The sequence below is a fragment of the Oryctolagus cuniculus genome, chromosome 6, assembly GCF_051225735.1.
Source record: "Oryctolagus cuniculus isolate XC-2025 breed Fujian yellow rabbit chromosome 6, ASM5122573v1, whole genome shotgun sequence".
Classification (NCBI taxonomy): Eukaryota; Metazoa; Chordata; class Mammalia; order Lagomorpha; family Leporidae; genus Oryctolagus; species Oryctolagus cuniculus.
Window position 1 is genome coordinate 6347503 of NC_142872.1, and position 20676 is coordinate 6368178.

Below are 20676 nucleotides of genomic sequence, written 5' to 3' on the forward strand. Positions count from 1 at the left end.
CCGGGAGGTCGGGGCTGTGCTCGGGTGTCTCTGAGCAGCCAGCGTTGCGCTGCTGGGCGTCCGGTGCTAAACTGATTGTGCTTGTTTCTGTCACAGCCGTGGTGGACCCCACAAAGGCCGTTAGAGGAATTTCACTGTGCCTGTAAACCTCACAGCCTGCACGCCTGTCCTGTGACGCTGGTGCAGGCTGAGTCCAGGGCGGATCGCAGAGCCCGCTCACGGTCCGCTGGGAATTCCTCCGCTGTCCACACCTGAGACATGGTGTGCACCCGGACGCGGGAACTCAGAGCTCCTGTCCGTGGCTTACTCTCCCCTCCGCTGGTCCTTGCCCTGCTGGTTCCCAGCGTGCTGGAGCCGACTTGTGAGAGTGGCATTGAGACGGCCAGCGCCGTGGCACCGCCCACGATGCCTGTGATGCCGGCATCCCACGTGGGTGCCAGCTCAACTCCCAGCTGCCCCACTTCTAATCCAGGTCCCTGCTAATGCACCCACATGGGAGACCCAGATGGTACTCCAGGCTCCTGTCTTGGGCCTGCACCAGCCCTGGTTTTGGCAATTGTTTGAGGAGTGAACCAATAGATGGAAGATCAATCTTGTTCTCTGTGTCTTTCCCTCTATCTCTGTAACTGCCATTCAAATAAACAAATATATCTTTAAAAATATATAGCAAAATCAAAAATAAGTGACTGTTTCTTTTATTAATGGCTGATGAATCGAAGTTAGATGAAATTCTTGCACAATCAATTTACGAACTTTGTTCAGTTGCCTTCGATGTGCAGGTTCTGTTACAATGTAATGGCTAAATACGCATGTTCCTTTTTGAGCATTTCAAGTGCCTGCTAAGAGACATCCGTCACACAGACAAGCCCAACATCTCGAGCACCTAAATTTCTCTTATTAATCTAATAAACTAAGCTTACAGCAATTCAAACCCACTTACGCATTGTGACACTGCTCTGCACACTTAATGTACGTCACATCTCTTAGCTTAAAAATCCCGGTTCTGGTGGCAGTAATAGATGGATCCTGAGCTGATAAGCCAGCTGGCACTAGGACTGGCACGCATGCTGTGTTATTTCCCGAGGTTTCGAGCCCAGTTAGTGTTGGGACAGTTAGCCAGACCAGGCGAGCTGAACCCTTGCAGGCAGCCTGAGGAAGGCGTGCCAGGGCCTGGCCATGGATGGACCTGCAGGGCCTGGCCTTATCCTCTGCTTGCTCTGATACCAGGACCCTCGGGCCACCGTCGTCGGCGGTGTTGAGTCAGCCGCTGGTCTCATCTGCATTCCCCTTCTCCCTTCCACGATGACCAAGTGGAATTCCCCGTCCCTTCCTGGTGGTCTGGCTCTCGGCCTTGCATCATGCTGATGACCGTTTACGTGTGGGACAGGGTGTGTTTCAGTCCCTTGGTCTTGTGGACAGTGGCGTCAGGGAGCGTGACTCCCATCACCATGCTTTGTGCCATTTAAAGTGTGTTCCCAGTGGAGTCAGACGTGTGGTTCCCAGTGGAGTCAGATGTGTGGTTCCCAGTGGAGTCAGACGTGTGCAGCTGGCACCACACTCTCAGGGTGCTCTCGTCTGCGTTCCCCACCACCCGTGACCGCTCCCCCCCGATCCCTGCAGACCACAGTCTGACTTCTGGGTGCATGGCTCTGCATGTTCTGTGTCTCACGTGGAGTCATGGAAGGTGTAGCGTGGATCAGTCAGGCTGTTTCCTTCCTGGGCGGTAGCTTGTTGGCCCCTGTGTGAGTTGACCTGAGTGGTGCTGCTGTAGCCAGTCCTGTCGCGCAGTGTGTTCTGCGGGGGTGTGTCCGGACACCTCTCAGGGGTGGATTCCTGGGAGGGCCACTGCCAGGCCACATGGCAGTGCTGCCTTTAGTGACCCGAGGCCCCGCTGGGTGCTTTCCCCGGGTGGCTGTGTCTGTCTCGGTCCTGCCTATGCTCCCCAGCAGTGGGTGTTACCTGTGTTTTTTAAAGATTTATTTATTTGAAAGAGTTAGAGAGAGAGGTAGAGACAGAGAGAGAGGTCTTCCATCTGCTGGTTCACTCTCCAGATGGCCACAATGGCCAGAGCTGTGCTGACCCAAAGCCAGGAGCCAGGAGCTTCTTCTGGGTCTCCCACGTGAGTGTAGAGGTCCAAGGACGTGGGCCATCCTCTACTGCTTTCCCAGGCCACAGCCAAGAGCTGGATCAGAAGAGGAAACAGCCGGGGCTAGAACCGTGCCCATATGGGATGCCGGCCCTGCAGGCCAGGGCATTAACCTGCTGCGCCACAGTGCCCGCCCTATTACCTGTGTTTTGATTCCAGCCAGGCCCCAGAAGTGTGAGGCGGGATCTCCTTGTGGTTTTGATTTGCATTTCCCGAGTGGCCAGTGACAGTAGGCATTCTTCCATGTCCTTTTACTACATTTTCATGTATTTTTCAAAATATCCAATTCCATTGTTTGATCCCTATTTTAATTGAGGTTTTTAAAATTGAGTCAAATTCTTTATCGATTCTAGATATAAACCCCTCATTAGTTATATAATTGGTAAATGATTCTGTCGCATGCCGTGGGTTTTCTCTCCATGTTCTTGATGATATCCTTGGGCAAATAAAAGGTTTAATTCTAATAAAGTCCAATTTTTATGTTTTTTTTCTTTTGCTTGTGCTTTTGGTGTCATAGATAAGAGTCGTTGAAATTCAAGGTCGTGCAGGTTTACGCCTGGATTTCCTGGGAGTTGTTTGTTGTAATTATTCCCCTTGGGTCTTTCATCTGTTTTGAGCATTTTTCCTATAGGTATGAGATAAGAATCCGCACGGATCCTTTCGCAAAGGCCTGTCTGACAGTTGAGTGTCTGATTGTCCCAGCACCACGCCCTGAAGGCTTGCTTTCTCCTTGAAGGGTCTGGCTCCTTTCTTGGACCCTGGATTGTTCCAAGTCCCTGGCTTTGTGGCTCTCAGTCGTGGTCCCTGGGCTCCTGGAGTCCTGCCAGGGCTGAGCACTGTGTGCGTGGCTGCTCTGTCCTGGGTTCTGAAGCTGGGAAGCGCGAGTCCACACCTCTGTGCCTCCTTTTCAGACCCTGCCAGCCATTCAGGCCCCTGCACCTGCGCACCGGCTCGTGTGGGCTGATTCTCACCGGGAGCTAGCTCACCGGCTCTCGATTCGGTTTGGGCATGTTGCCATTTTGACAGTAGTGAGCCTCCTGCCTGATGAACATGTGTGCCTTTCATTTATTGAGAGCCATCTTTATTTCTTTAAACAGTGGTTGTCTACATTTTATAACATACCTTCTGCACTTCTGAGATCTATTGCTGAATGTTTTTGTTGCCATTGTAGATGGAATTGCTTTAATTTTTTTGGTCAGATTATTCAGAGTAAACCGTTGATTGTTTTATATAGCAGTCTCAAGTCCTGCCATCTTGCTGACCTTGTTTATAATTTTTTAGTGGATTTCTTAGGGTTTTGTTTTACAGATCCATGCCATTTGCAAATAGGGATGTTTTACTGCTTTTCTAACATAAATGCCTTTTCTTTTCGATTTTTTCTTCGTGACTCACTGCCACAACTATCGCATGTGGCACGGTGCTGATCGGAAGTGGCCGAGTCACTGTTCTCCGTGAGGTTGTAGTCAGCACTCCAGTGATGGCCCTCAGTCTTAGCAGGTTCTCCAGGGGCAGCCTGGGAAGGTAGCGTGCTCAGTCTGCATGGGAGGAGGCAGCCTGGCTCCTGTGGGACCGGAGACCCTGACAGTTCTTCTAGAGGCACCTGGCGGCACGTGGCCTGGAGTCAGCGTGTCCTGCCCCTGCACACACCCTGTCCCCACCTCGTCTTCCCCTTCCCCTCACCCTGTGCTTTGCCCTTGCCGAGAGCAAACTTGGCCAGGGACGTTCCTGACCTCCAGCTCACCAAATTCTGTTCTCCGCTCAGCAGGTGCCTTGGGAATCTTGATGTTTCTTGGAGATATTTTCCAATTAACAATGACAAGGAAAATGCGGTGTGTGTGCGGTACACGTGCTTGGACTGTAAGGGAGGGCGAAGACGGGGGAGGCACTCAGTGGGTCTGATGGAAGGAGAGCGGAACTGGCCAGTGTGAGGGTGACCTCACGGGCGGGCTGGTGGATTGCAGAAAGGGTGGCAGCCCTGCTGGGTGTGGGGTGTTTCCCTGGCTCCAGGTTGCCACGAAACCCACTCCATCGTTATGTTTAAAGTCTGCGCAAGATCGGTGTTGGACTTGGCTCTAAGGCATCTGTGCCCTGAAGTTGTTCACCTAGTGGGTGGTGAAAACACGGCGAACCGATGCCCCTCATGTGTGTGCGTGTGTGTGTGTGTGTATGTGTGTGTGTGTGTGTGTTTGTGTGTGTTTCGCCTGGAATGTTTCTTTAGGAAGGAGATCTTTCTTGGAAAATCTTTGGGAATGGATCAGATGCTAAGAATAGCCTTATTAACAAGGTAGGCGTGGTCTACACGCCCCTCGGGGGCCCCTGGTGTTCCGTGACCCTGTGGCCTCCTTGGCCCCGAGTCCAGCAGGCCGGCAATGCACAGATGAGTCAGAGGATCTGCGTCACAGTGCAGGTTCCGATCTGAATTCCGTGTGCCTCTGTCTCTCGTGAACTGGGAATGGATTGTAATGGGTGCTTGCCTGTCGGCGAGGGCTGGCAGGGTGGCAATGCCCTGCAGGCCTGGCTCTGTCCAGGTCCTCTAGGGGCCGGCCAGTGGTTATTCTCTCCTCCTGGATCCTTGCCGCTTCCATATGCATTCAGTGAAAAGATGATAGCTCTTTATCCTGCATTTGGTCTGCATATTACAGGGTAATGTTGTTAGAGTGTGGTTTTTCATTTTGTGCTCTCGGTTCTATGAGGGCTTCCGCATTAGAATAATGAACATGATTGTCTCGGTAACGAACAGAGGACGTAATTGATGCTTTCCCGGGCTGAGCCTGCAATGAGCCCCTCCATGTTGTCAGAGAGCTTCCGGTTCCTCCAGGCGTGCTGGCCGTGCGCCGTCGCCCGGCCCGAATGCGCATCTCCCTACGGCTGATTCTCCTCGTACCTAGAAAATGCCAGACACTGTTGAAAAACAGCGTTGCAGCTAACTTAATTTTCTGTATATAAAATACTACACATTCATTATTAGTCCTGAGACACAGGTAAAATGTTTATAAAATAATTTCACCCAGATAGAATTAGTGCTAACACTACGGCCTTTCTGAAATTTTTTCAAGAATGTGTTTGTTGGTTTCTCACATTGCAAGAACGCACTCAGAACACTCACAGTCCGGCCTGCGCTGCCCCACACCATGGCCGCCCAGGTGCCCCCAGCTCTGCCGTCCAGGCGCCCTGGGACGTGCCCTTGTGTCCGTGCCCTCAGAGGTGTCGCCGGCCGGTGTCCTGCTTTGTATGTGGGCTTTTGGCATCTCAGTTGCAGAGCTGAGCTCACAGCATCTCGATGACCCTGCCGTGGCGTTACAGCACTGAATTCCTCTTCACATCCGCCCCCACTCTCCCCAAGCCCCATGGCTCCTGTGCTGTGGGCCACGTCTGTCTCGGAAGCACGGGAAGCCGCGGCATCGGTGCTGTTTCAAGTGGCATCGCGGTCGGCCTCGGTTACACTCGGACCCGCTCTCGGTGTTGTGCGTTCTCTGCGTCTTGACAGCATTACAGTGGAATCAGAAGACCCTGGGCCGTTTCCATGAGCTCATCGAAGCCGTCTCCTAGCGACCATCCCAGCATCCTACGGAGTGGCTTGCCTTCCCTAAAACTCCAGTGCGATCTGCCTGCTCCTCCCTCCTGCCCCAAGCCCCGGGCAGCCAGGAGTTGTTCCATTGGCTCTGTAATTTGGTTATTCTGGAATGTTCTATGGTTGGGATTGTATAGCCTTTTCAGATGGGCTTTCTCCACTTAGAAAGACGCGTTTAAAGGGGTGGATTCTGGTGCTGTGGTTGGGACGCTGCTTGAGTTGCCCTCATGCCGCATCACAGTGCCTGGTTCAGGGTCCGGCTCCTCCTCCCGCTCCGGCTTCTTGTTAATGCACACCCCGGTGCAGCAAGTGAGGTTCAACTACTTGGGTCCCTGCTGCGCATGTGGGAGAAAAGGATTGAGTTTTTGGCTCCTGGCTTCGGCCTGGCCCAACCCTGGCTGTTACGGCATCTGGGGAGAGAACCAGTGGATGGCAAATCTCTCTGAAATAAGTAAAATAAAAGCATGTTTAGGGTTCTTTTGCATCTTTCTCTGGCTTTGCAGCTCATTTGTTTTTGGTGACAAATAGCATTCCAGCATCGGTGGGGGGAGGGGGGGCACCAGTTTCTCCATTCAGGCACAAAAGATGTCTCGATGGCAAGTTGAAAAAATTCCAAATAAAGATGCTTAAATGTTTCTCCTATAGGCTTTGTGTGACATGTTTTCAACTCGCTCGGGTAAATGCTGAGGAAGGTGACTGAGGGTTGGAAGGGTGTGGTCAGTTTTGCAGGTCCAGTGGCTGTGCCACTCTGCGTTCCCACCACAAATGAATAGGAATTCCTCACTCCGCGTGCTCACCAGCACTTGGCTGTGGCAGGGGTCTGGTTTCTGGCCATCCTGGGAGGTATGCAGTGGCGTCTCATTGTTTCATTAGTCTGTGGTTCCTTAATGACATAGGATGCTGCACATCTTTACATGTGACCATTTGCTTTCTGCATATTTTTATTTTAAAAAAAGGATTGGTTTCTTTGTTTGATAGAGTTACACAGAGAGAGAAAGAGAGGCAGAGAGAGAGAGAGAGAGAGAGGTCTTCCATCTGCTGGTTCACTCCCCAGATGGACGCAACAGCTGGAGCTACACCTATCCAAAGTCAGGAGCCAGGAGCTTCGAATCCAGGTCTCCCACACAGGTGCAGGGGCCAAGCACTTGGGCCATCTTCTACTGCTTTCCCAGGCCATAGCAGAGAGCTGGATCAGAAGTGGAGCAGCCAGGACTTGAACCAGTGCCCATATGGGATGCCGGCCTGGCACAGCACCGGCCTCCTTCTCTGTATCTGTCTTTTATGGGGAGCTGTCTGTGTTCAGCTGATGAGTTCTAAGAGTTATTTGTATGTTGTCAGGTAAGTTTTTCAAATAGTTCCCCAGGTTTGTTGCTTGTGTTTTCCTTCTCTCTACAATGCCTTTGACAAAATAGTTATGCTTAATTTCACTGTAGTCCAAGTCACCTTTTGCACCTTTGACGTTGTATCTGGAAAGTCCTTGCCACCGTCAAGGTCGCCTCGGTCTCCCCAGCGGTGCTTTCGAGAGTTGTATAGTCTCAGGTTTCGCGTTCAGAGCTGCGGCCCAGTTCCAGTTGTTTCTGTGCAGGTGTAGGATGCGCTCCTGGACTCAGTCTGTGGGAGCGGATGTCTGGTTGCTCGCGCCGTTCGCGTGGACGGCAGCCCTTTCTCCTCTGTTGACCTGGCTCTGCTCCCCCGTCTCTGTTCTGTCACACGGATCTGTCTGTCCTTTGGCTGTTGCCACACGGAGTGGATTGCGTGTTTGCCTGGTGTTTCAGGGAGGAATGAGCGTGTTGGGTTGAGTCAGGTGCCTTTCCTGTAGCTACTGGAATGATCATGTGGTTTTTCTTTTTCAGCCCATTGATGTGTTAGATTACATTATGTGCAAGTGTTGCACAGTCTTATAAACTGAGAGTAAATCCCATTTACTTGTGAAGTGGAATTCTTTCTATACATCGTCAGGTTCATTTTCTGAGGATTTTCATGTCTACATTCCTGTAGTTCCACTCTCCTGTAACAATTTTGATGTTATTTTAGGGTGCGCCGGACCTCATAGAATGAGTCAGGGATTATCCCTTTTGCTTCTGTCTCTGGAAGGCACTGGAGGGAACTGCCTTAAGTGATTGAGAAACTGACTCCTGAGCCTGCTGGAGCCTGGTGCCTCCTGTTTGCGAGGGCCGTTAGTTATTTACTGATTCCCTTATAGAGATGCGGCTATTCACATTACTTGTTTTTGTTTCTGCTAAAGATTGAGATCCTACCAAGGAATTGGCCCTTAGTGTTGTGGGCAGCTCCACCTCTCATGCCCTCAGTGTCTGTGAAATCAGCAGTGAGGGTTCCTCTCATTGCTGATGTTTGTAATTTTTGGTCTTTTCTGTTTTTCCCTTCTCTTGTCTGGCATTGGGTTTATCAGTTGTAGTGATGTTTTCAAAACAGCAGCTTTTGATTTTGTTGATTTTCTGTCTTCCATCTCACTGATTTCTACTCAAATTTTTAAAATTGTTGTTTCTTTCCTCCTGCTTGCTTTAGATTTAATCTCTCTCTCTCTCTCTCACACACACACACACACACACACACACACAGCTTCCTAACATGAGAGCTTAGATGGTTGACTTGAGAGCTTTTGCATTTTCTAACCTAATGCCGTTATTGCTGACAGTTTCCCCTAAGCCTGGCTCTCACTGTATTTCACAGATTTCGGGTAAGTCGTGTTTCCATTTAGTTCTGAGTATTTTGTAATATCTCTTAGGACCTCATCCAGGATGTGTGCTGTGATGGAGCCCATCACTTAATCCCCTCGTGGAGGGATTTGGGGTTTCCAGCTGCCCTTGTGTTCGGTGGCGCTCAGCACGCTCTGCCCTGGTGGACGTCCTGTTGTTGCATAAAGCACTCTCAATGCGATTAGGTCCTGCTGGTGGGCGTGCTGCTCCGGCCAGCCTGTGCTTCCTGGGCGTCCACCTGCTCGGCCTGCCTGTTACTAACAGAGGGGCCGTTTGTCCTCTCCTTGCCACTGCCTCGGGTTTTGCTGCACCTGTGATGGTGCGAGGTCCACTGGTAGGCCCGTCCACAGGAAGGATTCTGTGGCCTCTGGGGCTGGGGCCCTTGCCCGCTGCATACGCCCTTACTCACACCCTGGTCATTGTCTCTGCTCCGAGTCTGCTCCGTCTGGAAGCAGTGAGCCCTCCAGCTCTGTTGAGTGGAGCTGCCATGGTACAGCTTTCTGCATCCTCCTACTTTTAATCTGTACAGATTTTTCCTTGTAAAGGAGGCTTCTGTGGGTCACACGCCATGGTCTTGCTTTTTACTTACTTGACAACCTTTGTTGGAAGATATCTGTTTATTTATTTAAAAAGCGTAGCAACAGAAAAAGAGGGAGAGAAAGAGTGGGAGAGAGATTTTCTGTCTGCAAATTCACTGCTCAAATGGCCGCAGCAGCCAGGGCTGGGCCAGGCCAAAGCCCTGAGCCGGAAGCACCATCCTGTCTCCGACATAGGCGGCAGGGGCCCGGCACCCTGGCCATCAGCTGCTGCCTTCTCCGGTGCATTAGCTGGAGGTTGGGGCAGCGGGGGAGCAGCCTGTACCGCAGCTGGCACTCGGTGTGGGCTGCCCGTGTGCCTAGCAGCAGCGTGGCCCCTGTGCCACAGCCAGGCCCCACAACCTGTCCTTCCCGGGTGAGGTTAGAGCATTGGTGTTTAAACTGGTCATTCACACTGTTGGATTCATACATGCTGTTTTTGTTCTGATTTCTCATGTGTGGTTTTTTCTGTTTTCCTGCCATGTCTTTTCTGCCTTTAGTGATTTTAAATGAGGCTTCGGTGTAATTTCATTTTCCTTCCTTTTTAGCGTATCACTTCTACTTTTTGTTCAGTGGCTGCCCTAGAATTTGAAATAGACATTTGTAACCAACCCAAGTCCAGTTTCAAATAGCAGTATACTGCTTCTCTGGGTAGTGCAAGTATCTTAAAAATAGATTTTTTAAAGAAGATTTTATTTATTTGAAACACAGAGTAAGTTTTATAGAGAAGGAGAGAGAGGCAGAGACAGAGAAATCTATCCACTTGTTCCGTCCCCAAATGGGCTGGGCCAGGCCAAACCCATGAGCCAGGAGCCTCTTCTGGGTCTCCCACGAGGGTGCAGGGGCCCAAGCACTTGTGTTGTCTTTCGCTGCTTTTCCCAGGGAGCCGGATTGGAAGTGGAGCAGCCAGGACTCGAACCAGTGCCCGTATGGAGTGCTGGCGCAGCAGGCAGCGGTTTAACCCGCCGCGCCACAGCACTGGCCGCTGACTGTTCGCCATTTATGCCGACGGTGCTCTCTGTGGTTAGGTTTCTCACAGCAGTTCTGGGGGAGTTTGTTCCTTATTCATCGCGTGTTTCTTCTGTTCCTGTCTCTCCTGACATAGCCGTGGCATGTGTGCCGTGTCACTCGTGGTCGCCCCCCGTCCTCAGGGTCCTGATTTCGGAGGCTCCTGTCGCCGTGTCTCGGAGTGCCGGAGTTCTGCCGCCGCCGGTCGGCCGCCTGTGAGCTCAGCAGAGGCCTCTCTGCTCCTGATCCAGGCTTCCCCCTCTCTGCTTCCTTCTTACGGCTTCCGGTCTCTGGCTGCTCTTCCTGTTACGGGTGCTGCCCGGTGTCCGGTCCCTGAGGAGTTGACTCTCGGTCTGACACGGACCCCAGCAGCCGGTCCTGGCGTGAGCCGGGTGGGTGCCTGCTCTCTCTGCTGCCTTTGGCACCCTGACACTTTGTGCAGAAAGCCACATTTCCTGTCCCCTTGGTTCCCAGATGAAGCAGATGCATCCTGGGAAAGGGGACAGTTTGATTGACAGGTGGGAAGGTGGGATTATAAGGGGTGATGGGGAGGTGGTGGCTTACAGGTCCTTGCAGCTCAACACACCAATCTGGCTGCCTCCCTGTCCCACATCGAAGTGACACCTGCCACTTACCTGTCCCTGGAAGCACGGTGCCACCCTTGGGGACTGGCGTCACAGCGGCTGGAGCACTTTCCGCCTATTAGGGTGTGGACATTGCAGACTGAGTGTAGTGGGCCTCGGAGTGATTTTTATCCTTGTGCATCCCTGGCATGGCTGCCAGACACCTGTGGATGTCAGTGTGTGCACGTGTGACGATGGGCAGGTCAGTGCTTCTCTTCGCACCCGTTGTGGGACCACTTCCCCGGGGGGACAGACTGAGCCATGCATGGAGGCGATGTGTTCAAGGGGGCGAGGCCTTGGAGTCAGCCCCGCCCAGGCCAGCTGGCCGGCGTCAGAAGCCCCAGCTGTGAGGTGGCCACGCATTCTGAGATCCTGCCTGGACCTGCGTGCCCGAGGCCAGCTTGCGCTCTGTTCTGTGCTACTTGGTCTCCCCATCTTTCGTACTGTATCTCGTATGGAAATTTACTGAACCGCGCACCTGTCCAATTCTCACTTTGGTTCAAGGAAGGCAACTGTGAGGGCCTGTAAGTAGGAAGGGGAAGAAAGCCCAGCTATGCACGGTTTCCCCAAAGCCTGTGGGTGCTTACACAGGGAGCTGCCCGGCACAGCCTCCCGCATGGTGGCGGGGTTTGTGCAGCCGTAGCCACAGTCACCGTCGGGTACTGAGAATGAGTCTTTTCAGTGTATTTCATTTTAATTGACGTATGTGGGCACTTTGAGCTAGTGGCTGCTACATTAGACAGCACCTGTTGAGGATTTTGTTGATTGCCTGTTGACTTCTGTATTGCCTAGCCAATGGGCGTGTGTTCACCGCACTTGTGTTGCACCAAGAAGCAGGCCCAGGAAAGCTCTCCGGGAGAGAACCTGGCACGAACATCATACACGTGGAGGTGCAGAGAATCCGTGAGCAATTTCCAGCGCAGGAAGTCTGGTACAAGCAGTGAAATGGACTTCTCCCCTGTAGGGAGAAGATCAGGAATGGAAAACACTACAGTACCCCAACAGTTTGTAGAGAAATGATAGAAAAGTTTATTTTAGGGCAAAAAAAATGGACATCCACGCATGGTTTCTCCCATAATACACATTTTCCACACACTTTGGGAAGCACCCTTCTAGCCTCTGCTAGAGAAAGATGGGGAGAGAGCGCGGTGTGGAGAGAGGGAGGGAGCCGAGGTGTGAGTGAGTGTAGGAGTCCTGTATTGAAATTACAGTAAATACTGCCTCGCAGGAGGGAGAGGGGCGCGTGAGCTACAGGCCGGCAGTGCTCCGCTTATGCCTGCAAAAGTAGCTGGCCTTGGGGCTGGTGCTGTGGCGTAGTGGGTAAAGGCGCCACCTGCAGTGCCGGCTTCCCATACGGGCACCAGTTTGAGTCCCAGCTGCTCCACTTCCGATCTGGCTCTCTGCTATGGCCTGGGAAAGCAGTAGAGGATGGCCCAAGTCCTCGGGCCCCTGCACCCATATGGGAGACCCAGAAGAAGCTCCCGGCTCCTGGCACAGCTCCTGCTGTTGGGGCCAATAGGGGAGTGAACCAGCGGATGGAAGACCTCTCTCTCTCTCTCTCTGCTTTCCTTCTCTCTTTGTATAACTCTGACTTTCAAATAAATAAATCTTTAAAAAAGAAACAAGTAGCTAATCTTTCAGAGCAGAGACGGAGACAGAAGCCGACTGAAGTAGGAGGGGTCAAGCATGCAGGCGTGGGTGCCCCGGCTGGCCCATCTGGGCCCGGGGCCAGGACAGCCCAAGCAGACTTGTTCTGGGTTCGGCAGTAGTGGCTCAACTAAACTTTGTCTCTCTTACCACTGTTTCTTTTTCTCTTACTATATTTCTTCTTTCTCTAAAAAAATCTAACCTAAAGGACTCCCTTCCAGCTTTGGGGCCTGGCTGCATGGCGTTTCGGCTGAAGCCCGGCTGGAGGCCAGTCTGTGGTGGCTGCCCCGTGTCTGCTCACCTCGCTGACAGTGCCAAATCCAGAAGCAGCCAGAGATTCTGTCTGTCTGTCTGCCTGCCTGCGCGCCCACCATCTGTGCTTCCTGGGGCGCAGGCTCAGGAGCCACAGTCGCGTAGACATCACCTGGCAGACTGCTCTCCTGCTGGGTTCTGTGACCTCTTCCACAAGCCCGACTTTCCTGTCACCTCCTCCTCCTTCCTGGTCTTTGTGGAGCAGCCGCACAGCTGGTGACTCCTGGGGGGGAACCAGGCTGGTGCTGTCCGCCCGCCCCCCACCCACCGCAGTGCTGTGCCCGGGTGGGGGCGCGACCACTGCAGTGAAACCGCCCCCTGGGTTTGGGCTGGAGCCTGCCGGCCACACTAGCAGCAGCAGCTCCCAGCTGAGGGTCTCACACCCACAGGCGCTTGGGAGGCCAAGTCTGAACGCCTCACCCTGGGCACGAGCTCCCAGCATTCCCCGGGGCTGGCTGGCTGGCTGGCGTTTTGGCCGGGTCGGTGGCATTTGAAAGGATTACGATGGGAGAAAGTGTAGAATTCCAGAGATGGGACGTGGCAGACGTGGAGAAAGCACCTCTGCGCGTCCTTTGTTGTGCTGGGGCCGGGTAGCGAAGGGCTTAGCAGCTCGGCTCCCTCCTGGCACTTCTCTCCTGAGAAAGACCATCTCCGTCCAGCAGGTTGGCCGGAGCTGCCCTCGGGCTGGCCTGGCTGTGCCAGCAACGGCAACAACAAACACGGGCCCTGTGCCTCCTCATGTCACCCTGGCGTGTTGTCCCCACACCCACCTGCCATCCGGCCTTAGCACGGGGGCAGAAACAGGTGCTGCCTGGTGCCGGATTTCAAGCCCTGGCTGCGCCCTTGTCTGCAGACTGGCAGCCCCCGCCGTGGAGACAAGAGCTTCTCGCTGCCACCTCGGCCTCTGCAGAAGTGAATGTGGCCAGGGACCCCGGCGCCGCCGTGGGGGTCTTGAGAGGACACCCTCAACGGCTTTCCCCGGCGGCACTGGCCGTGCGGACCACGCTCATGTCAAGCGTGTAATTACAACACACCTTGAATGTAAACCTGAGACGCTACAGTGTATGTCTTCACATCAAATTCAAGGAAAACGGAGTGAGTGAAGAAATCGAGACGCCCCGTTCAGCAGTGTGGCCGGCCCCGTGCCCTGATGACCTTGCACGAAGCACCGAGGAGCTGGGCGACGGAAGCGCACGGCCGCCGACGGCAGAGCGAGGGAGGCGTCTCCACCTGCGGCGCAGAGCAGGCCAGCGGGCAACAGCAGCAGGGCAGCCGGCCCGCGGCCGCTCCTCCCGGAGGCTTCCCCTCTGCTCCCCCCAGGACGGGTTTGCTTTCGTTTCCTTTCTTTAGAATATAAGCTCCGAGTATGGACTAGGATTTCCATTAGAACACGATGTAGCAGCACTCACACACACACACACACACACACACTGAACATGGCTGTGCAGCCATGTGACTGCCCGTGGTGTGTGACACACACACACACACGCACACACACACACTGAACACAGGCTGTGCAGCCGTGTGACTGCCCGTGGTGTGTGACATACCACACACACACACATATACACTGAACACAGGTTGTGCAGCCATGTGACTGCCCGTGGTGTGTGACACACACATACACACACACACATACACCAAACACAGGTTGTGCAGCCGTGTGACTGCCCATGGTGTGTGAGACACACACACACATATACACATATACGCTGAACACAGGCTGTGCAGCCGTGTGACTGCCCGTGGTGTGTGACACATGCACACACACACACACACACATATATGCTGAACACAGGCTGTGCAGCCGTGTGACTGCCCGTGGTATGTGACACACACACACACAAAGAACACGGCTGTGCAGCCATGTGACTGCCCGTGGTGTGTGACACACCACACACACACACACACATACACATACACACTGAACACAGGTTGTGCAGCCGTGTGACTGCCCATGGTGTGTGACACACACACACACACACATACACATATATGCTGAACACAGGTTGTGCAGCCGTGTGACTGCCCGTGGTGTGTGACACACACACACTGGACACGGCTTCTGTGGGCCTGTGGTGTGTGCTCCGGGTCTCTGCAGCTCGCTCTCCAGGGGTGGCTCTGCACCCCGCTGCCCCGCAGGTCTCTGGGAGCTGTAACCTGGGCGCCCGTGCCCCACCTCCTTGGCCCTGGGCTGAGGGACTGAGGCCCTGTCTCCCGCTTGAGGAACGCAGCGCAGGAGCCAGGTGACCCTCTGCTCCGACTGAAGGATGTGTGGTGAAGACGGGAGAAATGCAAAGTACCGGAGAGGAGTCTTCTGAGGGTGTCCTTCGGAACGGAAAGATGGGGGTGGTCCCAGAGGGAATGGGACAGGCTCACGCGCCTTGGGGGTGGAAGCACAGCTGACCTGGAGGAGTGGCTGTGTGAGGGGTGCTTGGCAGGGTGGGTGCTGGGCTCACAGCAGGTGCGGCGTGGCTGGGTTTGAGGCCCAGGACCATGCACGGTCAGGGCAAGGAGAGGGAGTCGTGAGCCTGCAGCCAGGTGTGTGCTACTGAAGTAATGAAGACAACCAGTAAAATAGTGAGAGCTGAGCTGAGCTTTTGTTTTGTTTTTGACAGGCAGAGTTAGGGAGACAGAGAGAAAGGTTTTCCTTTTTCCATTGGTTCACCCCCCAAGTGGCCGCTACAGCCGGCGTGTTACAGCCGATGTGCTGTGCCAATCTGAAGCCAGGAGCCAGGTGCTTCTCCTGGTCTCCCATGCGGGTGCAGGGCCCAAGCACTTGGTCCATCCTCCACTGCCTTCCCGGGCCACAGGAGAGAGCTGGCCTGGAAGAGGAACAAGCGGGATAGAATCCAGCACCCTGAACAGGACTAGAACCTGTGATGCCAGCGCTGCAGGTGGAGGATTAGCCTATTGAGCTGCTGCACTGGCCTGAGAGCTGAGCTTTGTAACATTTGAGCTGGTAGAGCCTGGGACAATGTGTGGTGTGGAGGGAGCATCCCCCAGACAGGGCGCTTGGAAAGGGACCCACAGATACCGCCGTCGCGACACCTGGTACTGATGCTCCCTGAAGTTCTTCCTGTGCCCCGTGGATGACAGATTCTCTAAAACATAAACACATGGGCCGGCCGAAGGCTAAAGGGTGGGGAAAGATGCAACAGGCGACCGCCTACCAAAAGAAGGCTGCCGTCCCTACGTTCCTGTCGGACGAGACGGTATTTAAAGAGAGAACTCCAGTGGGAACAGACAGGATCGTGATACAATGCAGTGATGGGATTCACCAGAAAGATAATATCCTCGGCTCGTTGGTGCTTAGCTATGTAACCTCAACGTCCAGGGCAGTCAGGAAATTAGCCAGAGAAACGGGCACCGTTACTGCGGTGAGAGTCGAGGACAGCCCAGTTTCCCCGGTCGGTCACGCAGCAGTGATCGTAGGGCCAGGTCACGACAACTGGAGTAGCACGGCCTCGCGACCTAGCGCTGCACCCTGCAGCCAGGAGGCGGTGGGCACAGCCAGGAGGCAGTGAGCACACAGCGTCCGTGGCACACGTGAGCTTTTTCAGCGATCGAGCAAACGTGGTGCTGTGAAAGCCACAGATCCGCACATCGGTCAGCGTCCGTGTCCGGGCGTCGTCCGTGTTCTCAACACTGCAGACGGCAGAGGTCCAGCCCCTGCATAAACTGGGTTTCAGCCGTAGCCAGCCCCCACGTCCCCAGCAGCGGCCACTCTGGGAACCTGACATCCGCTCCTGTGCTGTCCATCAGTTCGGCTGTCTCTTTCTGAGACAGCACTAGGACTTTCCTGTGGTCCCGTCATGCTGTGTGTTCTTCCCCGGGCCAGCTGGCAGAGGGCAGTGTGTGGGGCGCCCCTCTCTCCAGGGTCACGGATGTAACCAAAGAACTGAGCCAGGCCACTTGACGGGGGGTCGCCCCGCACGGCTGCAGTGAGCCCCTGTCCAGTAGTCTGTCCCTCAGCATCAAGGCAATCGGGGACGAGCCAGAAACACAGGTGTGAGGCAGACCTGCTGTGTTCATGGAGGAGATGGGTCTGCCTTGCACCGGGTCGTATTTTAGTGCAGGTCGGAATCCATTTCTCAGGTAGCTGCAAGCTGAGCAGGGAAAGCAGCTGCTGGCATGAGGACGGCAGCCCTAAGGGACCACCTGACTGCAGGGGTTGGCAGCGCAGTGGAAGAGGGGCCCCCCTGGAAACCACAGTCGAGATCTGCTTCTACGGGGCACCCTGCACACTGCTGGACACATGAGGAGTGCATGGATGGACAGTGCTCGTCATTAGAAAAAAGGAGTCATTTCTTTTTAAAAAATATTTACGTATTTATTTGAGAGTTAAAGAGAGAAATGGGGAGAGAGGGAGGTCTTCCGGCCACTGGTTTACTCCCGAGATGACAGCAACGGCTGGGGCTGGGCTGGGCGGAAGCCAGGAGCTTGATGGGGGATTTCCTGCGTGGACCCAGCCCCAGCAAATCCCGCATCTGTGTGGGCCTCGGTGTCCCCCGCGTGCCTGCACTGGGACGCTGTGTCCCCTGCCCTCCCTCTTAAGTCACCGTGGCTCCCGCTGTCTGGACCGAGCCCTGCCACAGGCTGTTTGTGCTTGTTAACGGCAGATGACAAAAACCCAGGCGGTCTCCAGGCACGGCCGAGAGCCGTGGTCACTGCCACATGTGGACACGTGCCCAGGAGAGGGACAGAGCTGCTCTGCCGTGACGCCACCAGTGTGAGGCGACAGGGCCCGGCTCATGCGGCGTGGCCTCGGAGACGTCGCGGAGAACTGGGGATAAAAGATCGGTTTGTGTTGGTGGCACAGAAACCTGAACTCGTGTGTGTGCACAGGAAGCGCGTGCGCAGCTTGGGAGCGGCGTGCCGGCGGCCGAGGAGGCTCCCCCGTCCATCGTCCTGCTCCACAGGGGGTGGCCGGTGCATCTGTGCTGAGCACCGAGGCCTTCGATGCTGCGGCGACCGCTGGTTTCAGCCGCATCCACGTGGGCGTGGGCCCTGCCACGTGGGTCCCGGTCACGGGGGTCCCTGGTTCTCACGCAGGGGGAACCTGAGCTTCCACAGCCACTGCCTGGGGCGGCTTAGGTAAGGAAAGTGTTGCCTCCTGAGCCTAAAGTAGATTGAAGAGTTAACAGAGAACAGGAACACAAGGATCCCAAATTACCCGTTGCATGAAATATTTAATTTCCCATGAATAAGTGGATTTTACTAAAATTATTTTTCTGCCCTCCAGGGCTCTCAGGAAAGCAGTTTAATGAAGAGTGCCGATTTTAGAAGCTTTTGCATTTTTTATAGTAGAAATCATCAGCAAAGGCACAAGAATTGGACACGGGCGGCCAGTGCCACCACGATGGCAGCGGGGCCTGAGGCACGTTGGGGGCGAGGCCCGGGTTCCGCCCCTGCTGGCCGGCCGGGAGCCTGGTGACTTGGCGAGGTCAGGTCAGGCTCCTGGGTCTGGGGTCTTCAGCAGTGGAACTGGAGGGTCCAAGTGACGGCTTGTGAGGTGCACGCCTCTGCAGGAGATGCACCTGCAGGAGGGAAGTCTGGGCGGGGAAACGCACACCCTGTGCCTTGTGAGCTGGCGGGGATGCTGGGGAGTTGGGGTCCTGGGTTGCTGCTGTCTTCCCCGCCCACCTCGTGGGTGTATCTTGTGTCATTGAATGAGTCACTTCTCTGACTGCCACTGAAAGCAGACACGTGCCGGCACCGGCCTGTCGCCTCCACTCCTGCAGAGCCCGTGTTGCCGGCTGTCACCCCTGTGGCTGGGGCAGGCTCCTGTTCTGGGACCTGTGCTTGGCTCCAGCCCATGCTGTTCCCTCCCGCGTCGGCTGTTCCAGTGTGTCTGGAGGCGCTGTCCAGCTCCTGTTACACCTTCTCCATTGCCCGTCCTGCACAGAACTTGTGTCCGGCTGTGCCGCCGCCCTGGGGTCACACCAGGGGCAGCTTCCTCTGGAGTCAGAATCAAACTGAAGAACTTAGAAAAGAGAAATAAACAGAACAAAACCCAAGGATCACAGAGGGCAGGTGCCAAAACATCTAGTGACCTGCGCCCTGCGAGAGGGGCTCCACCCTAAGTTTAAATCAGTTTGCTAGGCTTAGATTCACTGAACCAAAATCAGTATAAAACGTACATTGCCCTTGGACTTGCCCAGCTTTATTGATCTGTTCAAGCTGAGGCTCACGCAGGTCATCCACAGAGGGCCAGTGTGGTGACGGCACAGGCGTGGGTGTTCAGGGTCGCGCATTTATCGTTCCACTTGGTCACGAGACCACACAGCTGTGCCACGTTTGATGTTCCTGCCTTCATGTTTCTGTGTAAAGCAGTTCCCTTCCAAAATTGGGGTTCCTTTGTGATTAGGTTCACGGGATCTCGACTTCCTGTGACTCACCGTACACACAGCTCCTGCTGGGAGCAGGGTGTTGACTTAGCAGGGTTTAGAGACTGCAGTCTCCCCATTCTGCACAGGGTCCTGATGTGCGTGCAGCCCTGGGCCAGGGGAGCAGGAGTGCCTCTTGCAGGGGCTGAGGTAGAACACAGAGAGGGGAGCATGCGTAGAGGTTGTGTGGCCCTGGCTTCTTGGGAAAGGCGTGCTGGGACCAAGCAGTGAAAGGCCTGGGATGTTGTGCCGAGGAGGTTGGACTTCTCCAGCCGCGACAAGCCACGCAGGGTCAGGATAGGAAGTGGCATAGAAAAGACCACTCGGGAACGGGGAGGAGGCAGCAGAGAGGGGCGGGGGAGGAAGGGACAGGTGGGATCCCTGGGAATCGGGCAGAGGGAACCGGGACCTCACTTAGTAACCCTGTTGTCCCAGCTCCTCGCGCCAAGTGCTGATTGCGCTGGACAGTCCCAGGACGAGGCGTCCACACGTGCCAGGTGCCCTGGGGTCAGATGGTGCAGGATCCCTACCCACTTGGGGAGGAGCAGGGGTGAGCGCGCACTGAGGTGCTATGAGGGCGGGACACGAAGGGCCAGCAGCCAGGGACGTAGATGTGAGGGGAAGGGGCAGCCTGTGTGTGTATGTCGGGGGGGTTAGAGAGCAGCGTGCACCCCATGGTGGAACGCCGTGCTGCCAGGGCTCGGCGTGCAAGCTCAGGGCAGGCGGGAATCGAGATGCAGAGGCCGGGCCGGGAGGAGTGGCTCCCGGGACCTGGTCTGGAGCTGCCTGCTCTCCAGGACACCACAGCTCCCGGATTTCAGGGCTGAGGTGGAGGTGCAGACGGGTCCAGCGTGGCTGGCCTGGAGTCCGGCGGTGAGCCCACTGCGCGCTGAGAGCTGGGGCACCATGGCCCTGAGGCTTCCCCTGTGCGTCCAGCGAGTCAAGGATGGACACAGCGGGGCCAAGGCCGCTGCTCTTCCTGGCTGCTCTAAACTTGCCCCGAAGGAGTTCCCGCCTTGCACCCCACGGCGCCGAGCCGGTGACTTCGGCAGCATTACCCATGCGTTGTGCTGGTTTCTAAGCCACCATATGGAGGCTGCCTGGTGTCTGCCGGCCCTCGCGCTGTGCTCGATGGGAGATGTGTGTGCAGCAGTGACCCCGCGGGAGTCCTTGGCGATAGGTAAACGGGCTGGGTTTGTGGGGTAGCGGCACACATGCAGCCCTCACACGGCGGGCACGTCCGCTCCCAAGTCGTCCTCATGTGCGACAGAGATGGCGACATCCTAAGGAGATCACCTCTCCACCCACTGCTGGACGTGCTGCCCCAGCTCAGTCACAAGTGCACACCACCAGGCAGAACAGCAAGTGGTCCTGCCCCTGGGAGTGACAGCTCTGCGTTGTCCCGCCCCCTGGGAGTGACAGCCCTGCTTTGTCCCGCCCCCTGGGAGTGAAAGCCCTGCTTTGTCCCGCCCCCTGGCAGTGACAGCCCTGTGTTGTCCCGCCCCCTGGCAGTGACAGCCCTGCGTTGTCCCGCCCCCTGGCAGTGACAGTCCTGCGTTGTCCCACCCCCTGGGAGTGACAGCCCTGCTTTGTCCCACCCCCTGGGAATGACTCCTGCCAAGGGAGGGTCTGTGGGAGCTCAGGAGGGACTCGCTCTGGAGTTCTGGTTCTGTGGTTTGGCAGCAGTC

The 20676-nt window shown here is 55.3% G+C and overlaps 1 protein-coding gene across 7 annotated transcripts in view; it reads left to right on the forward strand.

Moving 5' to 3' along the window:
- The window catches only part of KCNN2 (potassium calcium-activated channel subfamily N member 2), a 319374-nt gene that overhangs the window by 266825 nt on the left and 31873 nt on the right, over window positions 1-20676 (forward strand). The window contains exon 10 of one of the 7 annotated variants that reach the window (XM_089334806.1): window positions 5634-6261. The exons of the other annotated variants lie outside the window; for them this stretch is intronic. Within the exon in view, the coding sequence (XP_089190932.1) occupies window positions 5634-5673 (40 nt within the window). The 3' untranslated portion in view covers window positions 5674-6261. Of the gene's footprint in view, window positions 1-5633; window positions 6262-20676 lie in introns of those variants that run through there. 7 annotated transcript variants of the gene reach the window in all.